The sequence below is a fragment of the Macrobrachium rosenbergii genome, chromosome 4 (assembly GCF_040412425.1).
Source record: "Macrobrachium rosenbergii isolate ZJJX-2024 chromosome 4, ASM4041242v1, whole genome shotgun sequence".
Classification (NCBI taxonomy): Eukaryota; Metazoa; Arthropoda; class Malacostraca; order Decapoda; family Palaemonidae; genus Macrobrachium; species Macrobrachium rosenbergii.
This window is the reverse complement of record NC_089744.1, coordinates 46,887,902-46,904,020: the sequence shown is the minus strand read 5'-3', so window position 1 is coordinate 46,904,020 and position 16,119 is coordinate 46,887,902. Positions and strand designations below refer to the sequence as shown.

Genomic DNA, 16,119 nt, shown 5'->3' with positions numbered 1-16,119 from the left:
CGGCCTCTCGACGGCCCCCCAGGTATTCACCAGAGTTTTGTCATCAGTGGCGAAGTGGCTACATCTGTTGGGGATCAGAACAGTTTTTTATTTAGACGGTTGGCTCCTGCGTGCGAAGACGAAGGAAAGGTGTGTGAAGGATTTGGTAAAGACTTCATCTAACCGAAGAACTGGGACTACTGGTAAATTGGCAGAAGTCACATCTGGTGCCATCTCAAGAATTAGTCTATTTGGGAGTTCAGATGAACTCAGTAGTTTTTCAGGCTTCTCTGTCGGTGGAGAGGGTAGAGTCATGCCTGTTGAAAGTGCGAGATTTTCTGAAGAAGACCCAGTGCTCGGCCAACGAGTGGATGAGCCTTCTGGGGAAGTTGTCTTCCATAGAACCGTTTGTGAGTTTGGGGAGACTACATCTAAGGCCCCTTCAGTTCTTTTTAAGAGAAGTCTGGGACAGGAAGAGCAGCCCGGACTCGTTTGTTTTTCAAATCTCAGAGGAGATAAAGGCAGACCTCAGTTGGTGGAACTCTCCAGAGAAACTTCAGGAAGGAATTTCACTGTTCCCAAAGAACCCCAACCTCATCTTGTGTGCAGACGCTTCAGATCTAGGATGGGGAGCCACGTTAGGCAAGTTGGAAACAGCAGGCCGATGGAAGGGAGAACAACCGGTGGCACATCAATCTGAAGGAATTAAAGGCCATTCATTTAGCCCTTTTAGAATTTTCGAAGGTGGTAAGGAACCAGGCAGTGATTGTCCAATCAGACAATACAACAGCTCTCGCATACATAAAAAAGCAAGGAGGGACCCACTGCGTTCTTGCTATACCTGGTAGCGAGAGATCTTCTGTTATGGGCGAAAAAGAACCAAACGGCGTTGATGACAAGGTTCATTCCAGGAAGCTCAATGTGAGGGCAGACGAGCTAAGCAGGAGCTTTCAAGTACTCTCAACAGAGTGGATCTTAAATCAAGAAGTTTGCCTCCAACTGTGGAATCTATGGGGTCATCCTCTCATAGATCTGTTTGCCACCAAGAAGACAACTCAACTGCCTCTTTATTGCTCTCCAGTGCCGGACGAGGGGCAGTCTTCGTGGATGCAATGCTGATGGACTGGTCAGGTCTGGACCTTTACGCCTTTCCTCCGTTCAAGATGTTGAGAGCAGTTCTAACAAAAATGTTGTCCCACAAGGGCGCATGCGAATGACACTGGTTGCTCCGTTTTGGCCAGCAAGGGAATGGTTCCCGGACTTGATAAGTCTTCTCGTAGACTTCCTGAGGCTTTTACCACCGAGTAGATCTACTCAGCAGCTCACTTCCGAAGATTTCACGGAGGTCTATCCACTCTTCAGCTAACTCGTTCAGACTGTCAAACGTTGCCTCAGAGCTAGAGGTTTTTCGAGGAAGGTCTCTAGAGCCATCGCTGAGCTCGCAGACAGTCCTCCACAGCAGTTTATCAAGCTAAGTGGTCAGTCTTCAGAGAGTGGTGTAGGAAGACTGGCACATCATCTTCTAAGACCACTTTAGAAGAGATCGCAGACTTCCTCCTGTATCTGAGTGTGGATAGGAAGCTGTCTTCGTCTTCGATCAAGGGCTACAGAGCAATGCTTTTCGACAGTCTTTAGGCATAAGGGCCTGGATATTTCAAATGATAAGGACCTGTCAGATCTTATCAGATCATTTGAAGCATCCAAGAATTCCAGAGAGAGATTGGTTTCCTGGAATTTAGATGTGGTCTTGAAATGGCTTGTGGGCAGTAAGTTTGAGCCATTATCGTCTTGCTCTTTCAGAGACCTTACGAGGAAGACAATCTTCTTGGTAGCTTTGGCTACAGCAAGGAGAGTCAGTGAGTTGCACGCCCTAGATAAGAGAATTGGGTTTTCTAGGGGTAAGGCAGTCTGTTCTTCATTGTTGAGTTTTTTGGCAAAGAATGAGACACCGTCTAAGCCTTGGCCGAGATCCTTTTCGATCCCTGGTCTCTCGGATTTGGTGGGACCAGATGAAGAAGAAAGACTTTTATGCCCAGTAAGAGCATTAAAAGTATATATCGAAAGGACTCAAGCAGTGAGAGGTCCCTCTCCTAATCTTTGGTGTTCTGTGAGGGATCCAAGTAGGCCTCTTTCGAAGAATGCTCTTTCCTTCTTTATGAGAGACCTGATTGTAGAAGCTCATAACCAGGTAGAAGATGTGCAGCTTCAAATTTCTAAAGTTAAAGCACATGAGGTGAGAGTGGTCTCAACCTCTTTGGCATATAGGAGGAATCTTTCCTTAGATTCAATTATTCAAGCTACATTTTGGAAATGTAGGTCAGTGTTCGCGATCTCATTATTTGAGAGAGATTGAGACAATATATGATGGATGCAGTACGTTGGGACCGTTTGTGGTGACTGGCACTGTGTTGGGTAAGGGAATAAAGGAAGTCGATCCTTCCTTGTGATGCTTTCTCTTGCTTAAGGTTAGCGTTGTTGTTTTCTGGGATGTCTGGGGGTACATTGTGACTAGGAGTACCCAACAGTCTTACATATTGGGTAATATTTTTAAGGTACAGGTTATTGGTGACACCCCTCTTCTTTTTTTTTTCGTTGATTTGTTCTATGTGTTTTTACGTGTACTGCCCTGGGCAGGGGCATTTATTTGGTTGGTTATCATGCATAGTCCATGGTGAGCCCTCGACTGGCATGTAGCCCTCAGCACTTAACCTCAGGTCTATATACCTAGTTGGTGCAAGTTGAGGATAGCAGATTAAGAGGCAGTATCCATCAAATCAGCTACCTCAACAGGTAAGGAACCATTATTGTGTTTTTATTTTCACAATTGTCTAGACTTTTTCATATTAGCTGCCATGGCCCACCTCCATCAAGGTGCCAATCAGCTATATATATACTGTAATTACCGGGTAAGTTATATGTACAAAAATGTATTTTTGTAATAAAATGAGGTTTTGTACATACTTACCTGGTAATTATATAATCAAAGCCCACCCTCCTCCCCTCTCATGGGCAGGTATGGCATAAACATATGAAGAGTTTGGGTTATGGTTCCTCTCACTCACCTGTAGAGGGCGGTGGGAAGGGGTGTAACATGACCATTCATTAGCGCTGCCGCGATTTTCTGCCGTGACGTCAGAGACTACAGCTATATATATAATTACCAGGTAAGTATGTACAAAACCTCATTTTATTATAAAAATACATTTTCACCTTTCTCCAAGTCTGTAGGCTGACATTCCCTTCTAAGATTTTATGAAGGGCGCACTCGTCCTCTTTGTAGTTGGTGTGAAACACTCCCTCATAAAAGAAAGTGATGCAAACAAGGGGTTCATACTGAAGTGGTTGTTGGTATATGAAAGTTGCTGATGTATGAAACTGCTGGGTATCATGATGATCCTATATGTGTGTGATTATACAGGCCCTCAGGCAGTTTATTGTTTATCCAGAAACCTTGATGTGTGCATGCTTGATAGTGCATACAAGCGTTTGCCAGTAGTCTCCACTAGTTTGGATGTGTGCTTGTTCTGTTATCAAGTCATCCTTGGCTCATGGTTCAGAGGTTGGTTGCTAGGTCTCATTGTTCATGTCTGCAGTCCAGTTAGTGTTCATGAGGGCAGGTGAGGGCAGGTTAGTGTGTTATCCTCTCCTGACCCAATTCATGCCTTAGGGGATCTGTTAGAATTTGAGGATCCTCCTCCTTCAGAACCTTTCCTTGCTAAGTTCAAATAGTACTTTCATGAGATCATTGACCTTATTCATGAGTGCAGTGATCTGGTGTAGGCCACCCTGGTACCATTGCTGAAACCAATCTTGTTGATTAGGAACATTTTTGGGTGCACTGTGGAGACAAGTATCATTCAGACTGTCATTGTCTCGGCATGCATGTGGGTTTTTGAACCAGTTGAATAGCCTGATACTCAGGTCAGACTGCATCCTGATATCGAGCAGGTTGTGCAAGCCCTTTCCCAGGCCATTGGCACAAGAGAAGATTCTACATGTCTGAGAACAAAAGACTACTCCCATTCTCAGCCATGAGTCAAGAGTCATAGCCTTGTTCAAGGAACACACCTTGTTGACTTTGCTATTACCGGTGTCTCATCTGAGGATAAGAGGGTGAAGTTCCAGAGGCTGTTGGTGTTAGAAGGAAAGACATTATTGACACTAACTCTCATCAAAATGCTAACCTGTGGGTAGACTTTGTTTTGAGAAAACATGACTGCCTGTGTACGCTCTTTCTTTTCTCAGCAGGCTTTGGCAGAAAGTAGTCTCTCTGAGGAGAACACCACCATCTGTAGCATGGCTGAAACTTAGGAAAGTGACAGGCAAATTCACCCCAAGTCCTCTACCAATTTTAAAAGTCAGTGCTCAGTATATCACAGAGTTGTTGGATTTAAGCAGTGCTCTAGCTTAATTATTTGCTAACAGGTGATAAGGTTCCCCAGGATACACACACACATTTCGGTAAGAGCAAAGACAAGATTTTCGCACTAAGTAAAGAAGTGTCATACTCTCTGCCCCTGAGAATGATAAGTATTATTTTAATAGAATATGGAAAGACAGATTATTCGATGTGGAACAGGAGCATTGAATCCCCCCCTCTCTCTCATTTTTAATTTGTATAGGATTCATTACTATCCTAACTTTTTATTTGTAAAGTGTAATAATCTGCTTGCTATTTTTTACTGTTTTTGTACCGAACATGTGATGCGGAAGGGTGTTTGCAATGCTTTACTTTTGTTTTTGTATTGATATGCAGCATAACTTGAAATATTAATTAACTTGCTTCTTATGGAAATACAGGCAGTCCCCAGTTATCAGCGGCTCGGTTATCGGCAATCCAGTTTTAAGGCACTTGTCTAGCAACGAAAATCAGCAATTTTTGGCACCAAAAATCGCCAATTTCCGCTTATCGGCGCCAATAATCGGGTATTGGTGCCGATATATACCTAACAGAGTGCCGATCTCCAGTTATCAGCACTGAAAATTGCCGAATTTCGTTATAGGCAATTTTCACTTATCGCCACGCTGTTGGAACTGAACCCCCACTGATAACCAGGGACTGCCTGTACAGTATTTGGTGATTTCAGCAAAGTTTAAAGGGTAATTATAGTCATTATAACTAATTTTACAAATGTATACTTCATTTACAGGCTTCACTGTACAGTACTAGTTTAGAAACTAGTCTCACACATTCTCAAATACAGCACCACAGAAAAAAGGGGCTTCCTGTACTTCACTTATATATTTTCTTTTACAGACTAGTAAACAGGATGAAGCAGAAAGTATATGGTTCACATTCCAAAAAACTAAATACATTTGGGATGGTGAAGAAAAGAAACAGTTTATAGGATTGCATTTTCCTATAGATCTCCAGCTACGGACATATGCGGAATGGCGGGGCTATCAAGAAGATTCAGATTTGGCAAGCGCAGAGAGAATATATGGCAAAAATGAGTAAGTCTGTCAGTCTGTCTGTGCTCTCTCTTTCTCTTTTTTTGGTGTACCATTTAAGAATATAACATTCTTGTTTACATGTTCCATTGGTGAAAGGATGAAAGCAGAAGAAGAATTAATTACATTCATTTATTTTCTAATATTACATTCATTTATTTTCTAATATTATAAGAAGTGATCAAATTAATATCAAAGCCAATAAGGAATGCCACCCCTTGCAACTATGTAATGAGTTTGTAGAAAAACACTTGTTACATTATAAATCTGTAAAAAAAAAAAAAAAGTCCCTTGATACCTTGATACCTGAAGAGGGAAAAGATTCCAGATAATCTAATATTACTCGAAAAAGGTAGTGATTGGGTATCAAAACCAATTAGATGTGTATGTCAGATAGCAGTGTAGTGGGAGGATGTAGAAAAACATTGATAACTTTTTACTCAAAGAATAAGATGAGAACAATTATCACCACATGATACCAGAAGGGCAAACTATAATTGTGACTCTATGCGCAACTAAGGTGTGGGGTGCCAGTTGTGTAAAGTTATTAAGCTTTTTTGTATGGCAAGAGAATTACCTGTGTCTTCAGGCATCTGAGAACTTGAAGTTTTGTTACCTTATCAGATAAGATGATCCCACAAAACTTGTTTAATGATTCTGTTTTTAAACTTTTCAGTAGGGTGTTTTTGTTTTATATTTTCTCTTAACTGTTACATTTACTGTTCTTAACATGTTTACAATACTGTTATTAGCTACCATCAGTTTTACTGGAAATTAAGACACTTCTGTTTCTTTCACTTTTCTTTTTTGAGAATTTGTAATAATTAAATAATTACTGCTGAGATTTCATGTGCAAATGTGTTTCAAGTAATTTTCAAAAACCTTTTTTGTTTCCAGTCTTCAGATGGATGTGCCAGAGTTTGTAGAACTGTTTAAGGAGAGAGCAACTGCTCCTTTCTTTGTATTCCAGGTAAGGTTAACTAATGGATAACCAAACTTTATATAGATTTTTACTATTTACTGTTCCCATTAGCCAAAGTGTTCAATTTTAAACTGGAAATTACAAGTAAATGATACAGGAAATCTTGTCTGCTAAATTTATTTTAAAAATTACACTCATAGGTTGCAAACTGTCACCAGTTCAAATAGCTTGGTAGTATAAATACTCTGAATTATTTAAATTTTCTTTCACAATCACCCATTATTAGGGCTCCATGAGACAGTATTCATGCAACTTTCACAGATATAAGAACATAATTGTCACAGTTATCCAAATATGTATTTTATATAAGTACCTTGCCAAGTAATTACATAACTATAGTTTCTAACCAGCGCGGCAGCTTAGATGAAAAATCTACGGTACCACTTCGATTGTTTAGTATAGGTGACCAGTCCTGCCCACTAACGGGATTACTAGGAACAACTTAGCAGACAACCTCATTCTGTTTCTGCCATGCTTGATGTAAATATCGAGTACTTGCAGCAGCTTTGTACACTATTTTCTGGTTGTATAACTGGATATCGGTGAAGTATTTCTGCTTTTTCGAGTAGCTTTCAAGTTGAAAGCTTTCAGGATCAGTTTTTTCTTTTGTTATTTTTAAGTTGATTCAAGTTTATCAATTTTTTCCCTGCTGTAGCGAATTTGCAATCAAGATTAAGCATCTACTTATCACACTTTCCTTTGCAGAACTGAAAAAGTTTAAGGGCAGGAATGTAGTAGGAGAGAAATTGTGCTTGATGTTTTGGTTGCGATGAGCTTTAGAAAGAGAAGACATTCTCGACAGCCGAGAACCATGCTCTGGTACTTGCTTTGGCAGTACATATACTAAAATTGGAACAATACAGGGAAGATTAGCATGGTCCCAGCACAAGGATGACACACAAATCCTGAAGCGTTAAATAATTTTTTAGCGCCAACCTGGCTTCCAGCTCACCTGGCACCAGTTCATATTATGAGCGCCCAGGAGTGCCCACCAGCTCCCGAGTTACTAGCTCTCCTGGAGCCCAGCTTGCCTGGCGCCAACTACAGCCTGGCACCAGCCCAGAGCACCCAGCGCCAGCTCTCACATCCATTTTTTCTCTCCTGCTACTAGCCACCCTATTTTATATTCACTTTCTCCTGTGCCTGGCTCCCTCGCTTCCTTCCTCGGCCATTGCCAGTCTTGTATTTGGGCTAACAGAAGATTAACCTCGTAACAGTGAAGTGTTGTGCAGTGGCAGAGGTGATTATCCGGCCCGCTGGTTCTCCTAGACCTAAGTCACTGTCATACTCTCCTAAACCTGAGAGGAGTCATACTGAAAGTCCAGTAGAGGCTGGTGGGAAGTCCCCCAGGTAGTTGCCCCCTCATATGAACCTGTTGGAATATGCTCTCTCAAACAGCAATAAATCTGCTCCTAGGGGTGACAGTGTTTGTTTTGAGATGATCTGCCACTTAGCACCTTTGGCAAAGTCTTGCTTATTACAGTTTTATAATCATTTATTGCTTCAAAATTTATTTCCTAATGAATGGTGTAAAGCTATAATAATTCATATACCCAAACCTGGAAAGGATTCCTGTAATGTAAATAATCACAGACCAATTTCTTTAACAAGCTGCTTATGCAGATTGTTAGAGAAGATGGTAAATGCTCAACTAACATGGCACATTCGAGAGAATAAAATTTTGACTCCCACTCAGTTTGGGTCACAATGTAATAAATCTACATTAGATTCTCAATCTAACTTAGAAGACCATATACATAGAGGATTTGAATGAAAACAAATTACTATAGCTGTCTTTTTTGACGCTGAAAAGGCGTACGATACTACATGGAGGTATACTATATTAACAACTTTACAGAACCACATCTGTGGACATTTACCTAGGTTTATCCAAAACTTTTTGATAAATTGCAGTTGTAGATGTTTTGTCCAGAATATTTCCACTTGAAAATGGTGTTCCACAGGAAAGTGTCTTTAGTGGCACTCTGTTTACTTTAGCAATTAATGATATCAGTAAAAATCTACCTATTGGAATTAAAAGTAACCTATATATGGATGATTTTGCCATACTGTATATTATTCAGCATCTTGAATAAAACATGCTTAACGAATCATTAATAAGTGCATAATAAAAATAGATGAATGGGTCTCATCTTTAGGCTTTAAATTTTCCATAGATAAAACTGAAGCAATCATGTTTTATAAAAATAAAAAGTGGAAAAAACATGAAGAAAGATTTAAAAATCAGAAACCATAGTATACCAATTGGTCAAATGGCAAAATTTTTGGGATTAGTATTTGATATTCACTTGAACTGGAAAACCCACATAACATACATAAAATCAAAATGTAAGAGAGCATTAAACCTAATTAATAAACTATCAAACACTACTTGGGGAGCTGATCGACATAGCCTTACTGTTCTGTATAAAGCAACAGTGCTGTCTATCATTGATTATGGAAATGAAATACATGGCTAGGGGTCAGACACAATGCTGAAATGTTAGACCCAGTTCATAATGAGGGCCTTAGAATATGTTCAGGAGCCTTTAGATCATCACAAAGTTATCTTTCTTACAAGTTAAATGTGTTGAACTGCCTCTTTCTCTCCATAGAGAGCTAGTAACAATGAAGAGTGCTCTGAGAATTCAGACAAATGATTCTCCAGCCAAAAAATTATTTGGATTAAGAAATGTATATATAAACAATCATCCACCTCCTTTTCCGAGAAGAGCGAGAAGATTGTTTGAATCACTGAATATAAATATACGATTACCTTCAATAGCAAAATTACCTCCTCCTTGGACAATGAATAAAATGAGAATTTGTACACACTTAAAATATTTATCAAAAAGTTATACATGTACCCCAGAACACCATAGACAACATACAGTTGAACATATAATCCACATTACGCAATATACACCAATGAAAATTTTAAGTTAAGTATACCTTAGTTTAACCAGACCACTGAGCTGATTAACCCTTAAACGCCGAGTGTCTATTTACAAAAGTGTCTCCCGTATGCCGGCGGGGTTTGAGAGTTAGCGCCGAAGCGGAAAGAAAGTTTTTTTTTTTTAAATCACAGCATGCTTAGTTTTTAAGATTAAGAGTTCATTTTTGGCTCCTTTTTTTTGTTATTGCCTGAAGTTTAGTATGCAACCATCAGAAATAAAAAAAAAATCATCAAATATAAATATTGGAATATATGACCACAAAAAAAAATTTCATATATAATTGTATACAAGTCGCGCTGTGAGCAAAACGGTTAAAGCTAATGAGTTATTTTTTTTCGCTGTATTGTACATTAAATTGTGATGATTTTGGTATATAACAAATTGTAAAACGATCAAAGCAACACAGAGAAAATATTATCGCAAAATGATGCATGAATTCGTAATGCGTGGACGTAAAAAAGTTTTTTCAAAAATTCACCAGGAATCGAAATATTGTGCTAGAGACTTCCCGTTTGTTGCAAAATGAAGGTAATTGATTGAATATTACTAGAATGTAAGAGTTTTAGCTTACAATTGCATTTTTCGACCATTTCGGTCAAGTCAAAGTTGACTGAAGGTTGAAATTTGGCACTTACCGTGATTTATATGAAAGTATTTCAAAACTGATAAAAGCTACAACCATGAATTATTTTTTGTTGTATTCTACATGAAATTGCACACAATTTTATATATAAAACTTTATGTAACGGCTAATAGAAAATGGTGCAAAAATTATGACAAAGTGACTAAAGAACTGAGATTTTCAGCAGTTAGCGCGCGTGGACGTAAGGAAAAAGTTTTTTTCAAAAGTTCACCATAAATTGAAATATTGTGCTAGAGACTTCCTGTTTGTTGCAAAATGAAGGTAAATGATTGAGTATTACTAGACTGTAAGAGTTTTAGCTTACAATTGCATTTTTTTACCATTTCGGTCGAGTCAAAGTTGACCGAAGGTTGAAATTTTGGCACTTATCTTGATTTATATGAAAATATTTCAAAACTGATAAAAGCTACAACCATGAGTTATTTTTTGTTGTATTCTACATGAAATTGTGCACATTTTCATATATAAAACTTTATGTAACGGCTAATAGAAAACGGTGCAAAAATTAAGGCAAAGTGACTAAAGAATTTCTGAGATTTTCAGCAGAGTTAGCACGCACTGATGTAAGGAAATAGTTTTTTTCAAAAATGATGGTAAATGATTGAATATTACTGTAAGAGTTTTAGCTTACAATTGCATTTTTTACCATTTCAAGTCAAAGTTGACTGAAGGTTGAAATTTTGGCACTTATCGTGATTTATATGATATTTAAAACTGATAAAAGCTAGAACCATGAGTTATTTTTTGTTGTATTCAAAAAATTGCACATTTCCATATATAAAACTTTATGATGGTAAATGAAAAATTGAATATTTTTCACTGTTAGCTTGTGCGGACGTAAGGAAAAGTTTTTTCAAAAGTTCACCATAAATCGAATTTTTACCATTTTGTTGCAAAATAAAGGTAAATGATTGAATATTACTAGACTGTAAGAGTTTTAGCTTAAATTGCATTTTTCGACCATTTCTGAAAGTTGACTGAAGGTTGAAATTTTGGCACTTATCTTGATTTATATGAAAATATTTCAAAACTGATAAAAGCTAAAACCATGAGTTATTTTTTGTTGTATTCTACATGAAATTGTGCACATTTTCATATATAAAACTTAATGTAACACCTAATAGAAAACGGTGCAAAAATTACGACAAAGTGACTAAAGAATATATGAGCTTTCCAGCAGAGTTAGCACACGCGGATGTAAAGAAAAAGTTTTTTCAAAAATTCACCATAAATCGAAATATTGTGCTAGAGACTTCCCGTTTGTTGCAAAATGAAGGTAAATGATTGAGTATTACTAGAATGTAAGAGTTTTAGCTTACAATTGCATTTTTCAACCATTTCAGTTGAGTCAAATTTGACCGAAGGTTGAAATTTTGGCACTTATCTTGATTTATATGAAAATATTTCAAAACTGATAAAAGCTACAACCATGAGTTATTTTTCGTTGTATTCTACATGAAATTGTGCACATTTTCATATATAAAAATTTATTTAATGCCTAATAGAAAACGGTGCAAAAATTACGACAAAGTGACTAAAGAACTTCTGAGATTTTCAGCAGAGTTAGCGCGCGCAGACGTAAGGAAAAAGTTTTTTTTCAAAAATTCAACATAAATTGAAATATTGTGCTAGAGACTTCCTGTATGTTGCAAAATGAAGGTAAATGATTGAATATTACTAGAAAGTAAGAGTTTTAGCTTAGAATTGCATTTTTCAACCATTTCAGTCGAGTCATAGTTGACCAAAGGTTGAAATTTTGGCACTTATCGTGATTTATATGAAAATATTGTGCTAGAGATTTCCTGTTTGTTGCAAAATGAAGGTAAATGATTGAATATCACTAGAATGTAAGATTTTTGCTTACCAAAAATTATATATATATGTATGTATGTATGTATGTATATATATATATATATATATATATATATATATATATATATATATATTATATATAATATATATATATATATATATATAAGTAAGCTACAAACGTCCTTTAATATCCAATTAAATCTACCTCGGAAATAATATATTTTCATATATGTTACCAAGGGGAATTTTTTAGTTGATAATAAGTTAGTAGTCTCGTGGGCTCGAACCAGCGAAGACAAGAACTCAGGACTACAGTGGGCATTTTTAACCCACGGCCAGCAAGTGAGGTATAAGTGGATATCGTCTTCCCATATATACAAATCGCCATTTCGAACTCAGGTGTTTGTATTTGGAGACAATATTCACCCACCTCTGCCATTCTAACCAATATATATATATATATATATATATATATATATATATATATATATATATATATATATATATATATATATATATATATATATATATATATATATATATACACATATATATATATAATATACACATTTTTGCATGAAACGGAATAATATACAAAACACGAATAAATACAGATATATAAAAACTTGTAATACATATAAAATTAAATATAAAATCAATGCAGAATACTCACTCGTAATCCTGACTCTTCGTTCTATTCTTGTTTTCTCCCTCCTTCATTGAAGAGTCTTGCATTTTTTTCCTCTAGACATGATGAGGTACAGGTGGAGGAGGGAGACGCGCACCCTTACTGCAGATGGGCCGCCCTTCGGCAGTCCGCTGCGCCCTCCAGTGTCCCTCAGGTAGGCACACTCCAATATATAACCTCAGTGTGGTATTTGTGGTCACACTCCCTGATCCTACAAAGTGCTACCTTGCAGGTGCGACAGACGAACTGGGTGTCTCTTCTTCTGCCATTCATATGGCACACCCGGCACCGTTTCTGCTTACGCCCTTCTAGGGGCTCCAGTGTGTGATCCCCTGCCTGCAGCCGACACAGGGTCCACTACCCGACGGGACATTGGAATGTCAGGGAGGGCGGCAGCAGGGACAGGGACAGCAGGGGCGGCGGCAGCAAGGGCGGTGGCAGTAGGGGCGGCATCATCAAGGGCGGCGTTGGCAGGAGCAGGACGACCGAGGTTGGCCCTCCTAGTGACATCTGCCCTATCCTCTCAGGGCAGATCTGGAGCTCGGGGGCAGGGGGCCAGTTTTGGAAGGCCACTCCTCAGGATTGAAGTTTATGAGGGCATTCCCGGCCACCTCGAGAAACTGGATGTGGGACAACCTCCAGGTGTCTGAATTGTACCCACAGTAGAGGATGTAGGCATTCTGGAGGGCCAACTGAAGGAGGTATTTGAGGAGCTTCTGTGTCCACCTCCTGGTTCTCCTGGCGAAGGGATAATACTGGATGAGTTGATCTAAGAGATCAACTCCTCCCATGTGCCTATTGTAGTGCCCGATGACAGTAGGCCGTTGGACACGAAACTCCTCATACGTAACTCGGGCCTGCCGACGTGTCGTCTTCCGTTGAATGACCTCTTCTTGGATAGGCTCATGACTGGTCGTAATCATGGGCACGAGTTGGACCCCCTTCCAACAGATGACGAAGACATCTCCCTTCCGCTGCCACTCTGTCTCTCCTCTTGCCAGATGTTGTGGGTGGCTAGCAAACCTCTTGAGGACATTCGGGGCCCCACGCACCAACCGAAGGGTACCACTGACGTGCACATCTGCTTCATACATTTCCTGGGCCAGGGATACCGAGTTATAATAATTATCCATAAACAGGTGGTATCCCTGGTTATGGAAACGATCCACAAGACCGAAGACAGTGTCATGCAGCGTGGAGAAGACCCTGGAATACACAGAGTAGTCAACGACGTATCCGGTGGTGGATTCCGTAATAAAAAAGAACTTCACACCATATTTCTTTGGCTTCTTGGTGTTGTACACTTTTATGCTTAGACGTCCTTTGTATGGCATCATCCCCTCATCCAAAGAAAAGTTCTTGGAAGGAACCACGAGAAACTGGCGCTGTTCACGAATGTACTCCAACACTGGGTGGACTAAGGTGAGGCGATCTGGGTTATTCCGGGGTATGGCCCTTTGGTTGAAGGCGTTGAAATACCTGTCCAACGCCAGGAAACTCACGGGTCATAATGCCGGGCACAATGGGCATACTTAAAAAAAAATTCCGCCTCCAATATTGCCTGACGTCGGCCGCAGGCATTATTAAAAAAAAAATGTGGAGCCCCAAAAAATGCGCCATGTCCATGAGGTTGCAGCCCCGCCATTGATACGACGTCATCTGCAGTTCCTCACGGCAGTACCGAGCGTAATCTGCCGTCTCTGCAACAAGGTATTCCAGCAATTCCTGTGTAAGGAAGAGCTGAATGAACCCCAGTGCAGTCAGAGGCACAGGGATGGTCAGTCCAGGTATTGCCGTGAATGGGTGCATGTTAGGTGGGGTGGGGTCCTCCAACCACCCCTCATCACTTTCGGACGAACGGCCTTCACCTAGGCTGCCACGACGTTGCGACCTTCTACAGGCACGTGCATGGGCGCGACTTCGCACTCCCCCTCCACTGGCCCATCTCCCTCACTTTCACCATCACTTTCTGTCTCGTCCCCACCAGCCACAATCGGTGCCTCCTCCTCCTCAGACTCTCCCTCATAAGCACTGAAACCACTGAACTCGAGTTCACTTTCATGCTCTGGCTCTCGTACAGACATTGCGGGAAAATATTTGTCATCACTGACATCGGGCGTGATGTCCTCGTCACTAGATGACCAACTGCCATCAAAATGAGGACTTTCCACCTGCTCTCGATCGAGCTCCAACAAGTATTCATCAATGTCCTTTTGTTGGAGGCCTCCCAAATGTTTACAAATATCCCTCAGGACACCCCGATGTTTCCTAGGGATCATAAAAGGCACAGGGTACAGCCCTCGGGGGCCACGGTCACTTTCAGCCACGCGTGGCCGTACAACATGGCACTCATAAGATGGATCAACTTGGGTGCTGGGTCCCTCTCCAGCATCCAAGTCTAAAACAGGTCTCACACGCTCACTACCGACAGGCAATACGTGCCTTTCAGAGTCCTGATGATGTTGGGACATCTCTGCGTACGTCCTATTGCGTCACAAGCACGCTAACACTTGCACAAGTTTGGCAAAATGCGAACGTGTCAAGAAATCGCTCTCTGACGATGCGTCACTGATGCTTTCTAGTGGGAGAGGAAAGAAATTCGCGCATGTGCAGCTGGGTCACGCTTGTAAACAAAACAACAGCATGATCCATGAACTCCCAGCATCCCTCAAGGCGCGTGATTTAAAGTTTTTCGCAAACTAAGCCTATCAGTATTTTTCCGCGAATATTTAAAAAAACTTTTTGTAGTCGATGTATTTTACGTCCACTCGGTACCCGACAGAATTTTTGTCGACGTAAAATACGTCTAGTCGGCGTTAAAGGGTTAACAGCTCTCCCAGGGCTGGCCCGAAGGATTAGACTTATTTTACGTGGCTAAGAACCAATTGGTTACCTAGCAACGGGACCTACAGCTTATTGTGGAATCCGAACCACATTATAGTGAGAAATGAATTTCTATCACCAGAAATAAATTCCTCTAATTCTTCATTGGCTGGCTGGAGACTCAAACTTGGGCGTAGCAGAGTGCTAGCCGAGAACTCTACCGACTCGTCCAACGAGGAACTAATATACGCCAATGGATCTAAGTTACAATACAGAGTGGGATATGCTGCAGTATCCCAAGACAAAATTTATCAATTCCCTCTACCAGACAGATAGTGCCTCAGTATTTACAGCTGAGTTATGTGCAATAGCATCATCCATAAAAATAATTAAGCCTCATTTAATAATTCTGTGATTTATAGCGACTCCAGAAGCGCTTTAGAAGCCATTCAAAGTTACAATCCAAAAAATAATATTGTACAACAAATTAAGTTTTCACTCCATAAATTGTATAATAATGGAAAAGTATTGAAATATGTTGGATCCCTGCCCATGTAAGCATTAAAGGAAATGAAGAGGCTGATAAAGCAGCTAAAGAAGCAGTCCACATGACAAGAGCAAATGTAAACATCCCTATTAGTGACTATATAAGATATATAAAAACAATCATTGTAAATAAATGGCATAATATATGGAATGAAGAACCTGAAAATAATAAAATAAAACATAAAATCCAGTGTTGGAAAATAGAGTTCATCTTATCAGAGAGAGAGAGAGAGAGAGA

The 16,119-nt window shown here is 39.7% G+C and overlaps 1 protein-coding gene and 1 non-coding gene across 2 annotated transcripts in view; both read left to right on the top strand.

Moving 5' to 3' along the window:
* The window catches only part of LOC136833926 (endoplasmic reticulum transmembrane helix translocase), a 250,579-nt gene that overhangs the window by 45,343 nt on the left and 189,117 nt on the right, over nucleotides 1-16,119 (top strand). Inside the window, exons 3-4 of the mRNA XM_067096210.1 lie at nucleotides 5,237-5,433; nucleotides 6,328-6,400. Coding sequence (XP_066952311.1) covers nucleotides 5,237-5,433; nucleotides 6,328-6,400 — 270 coding nt within the window. The remainder of the gene's footprint in view (nucleotides 1-5,236; nucleotides 5,434-6,327; nucleotides 6,401-16,119) is intronic.
* On the top strand, nucleotides 7,232-7,337 carry LOC136838399 (U6 spliceosomal RNA). Its single transcript, XR_010852979.1, has one exon. It is a non-coding gene; the product is annotated as a U6 spliceosomal RNA (small nuclear RNA).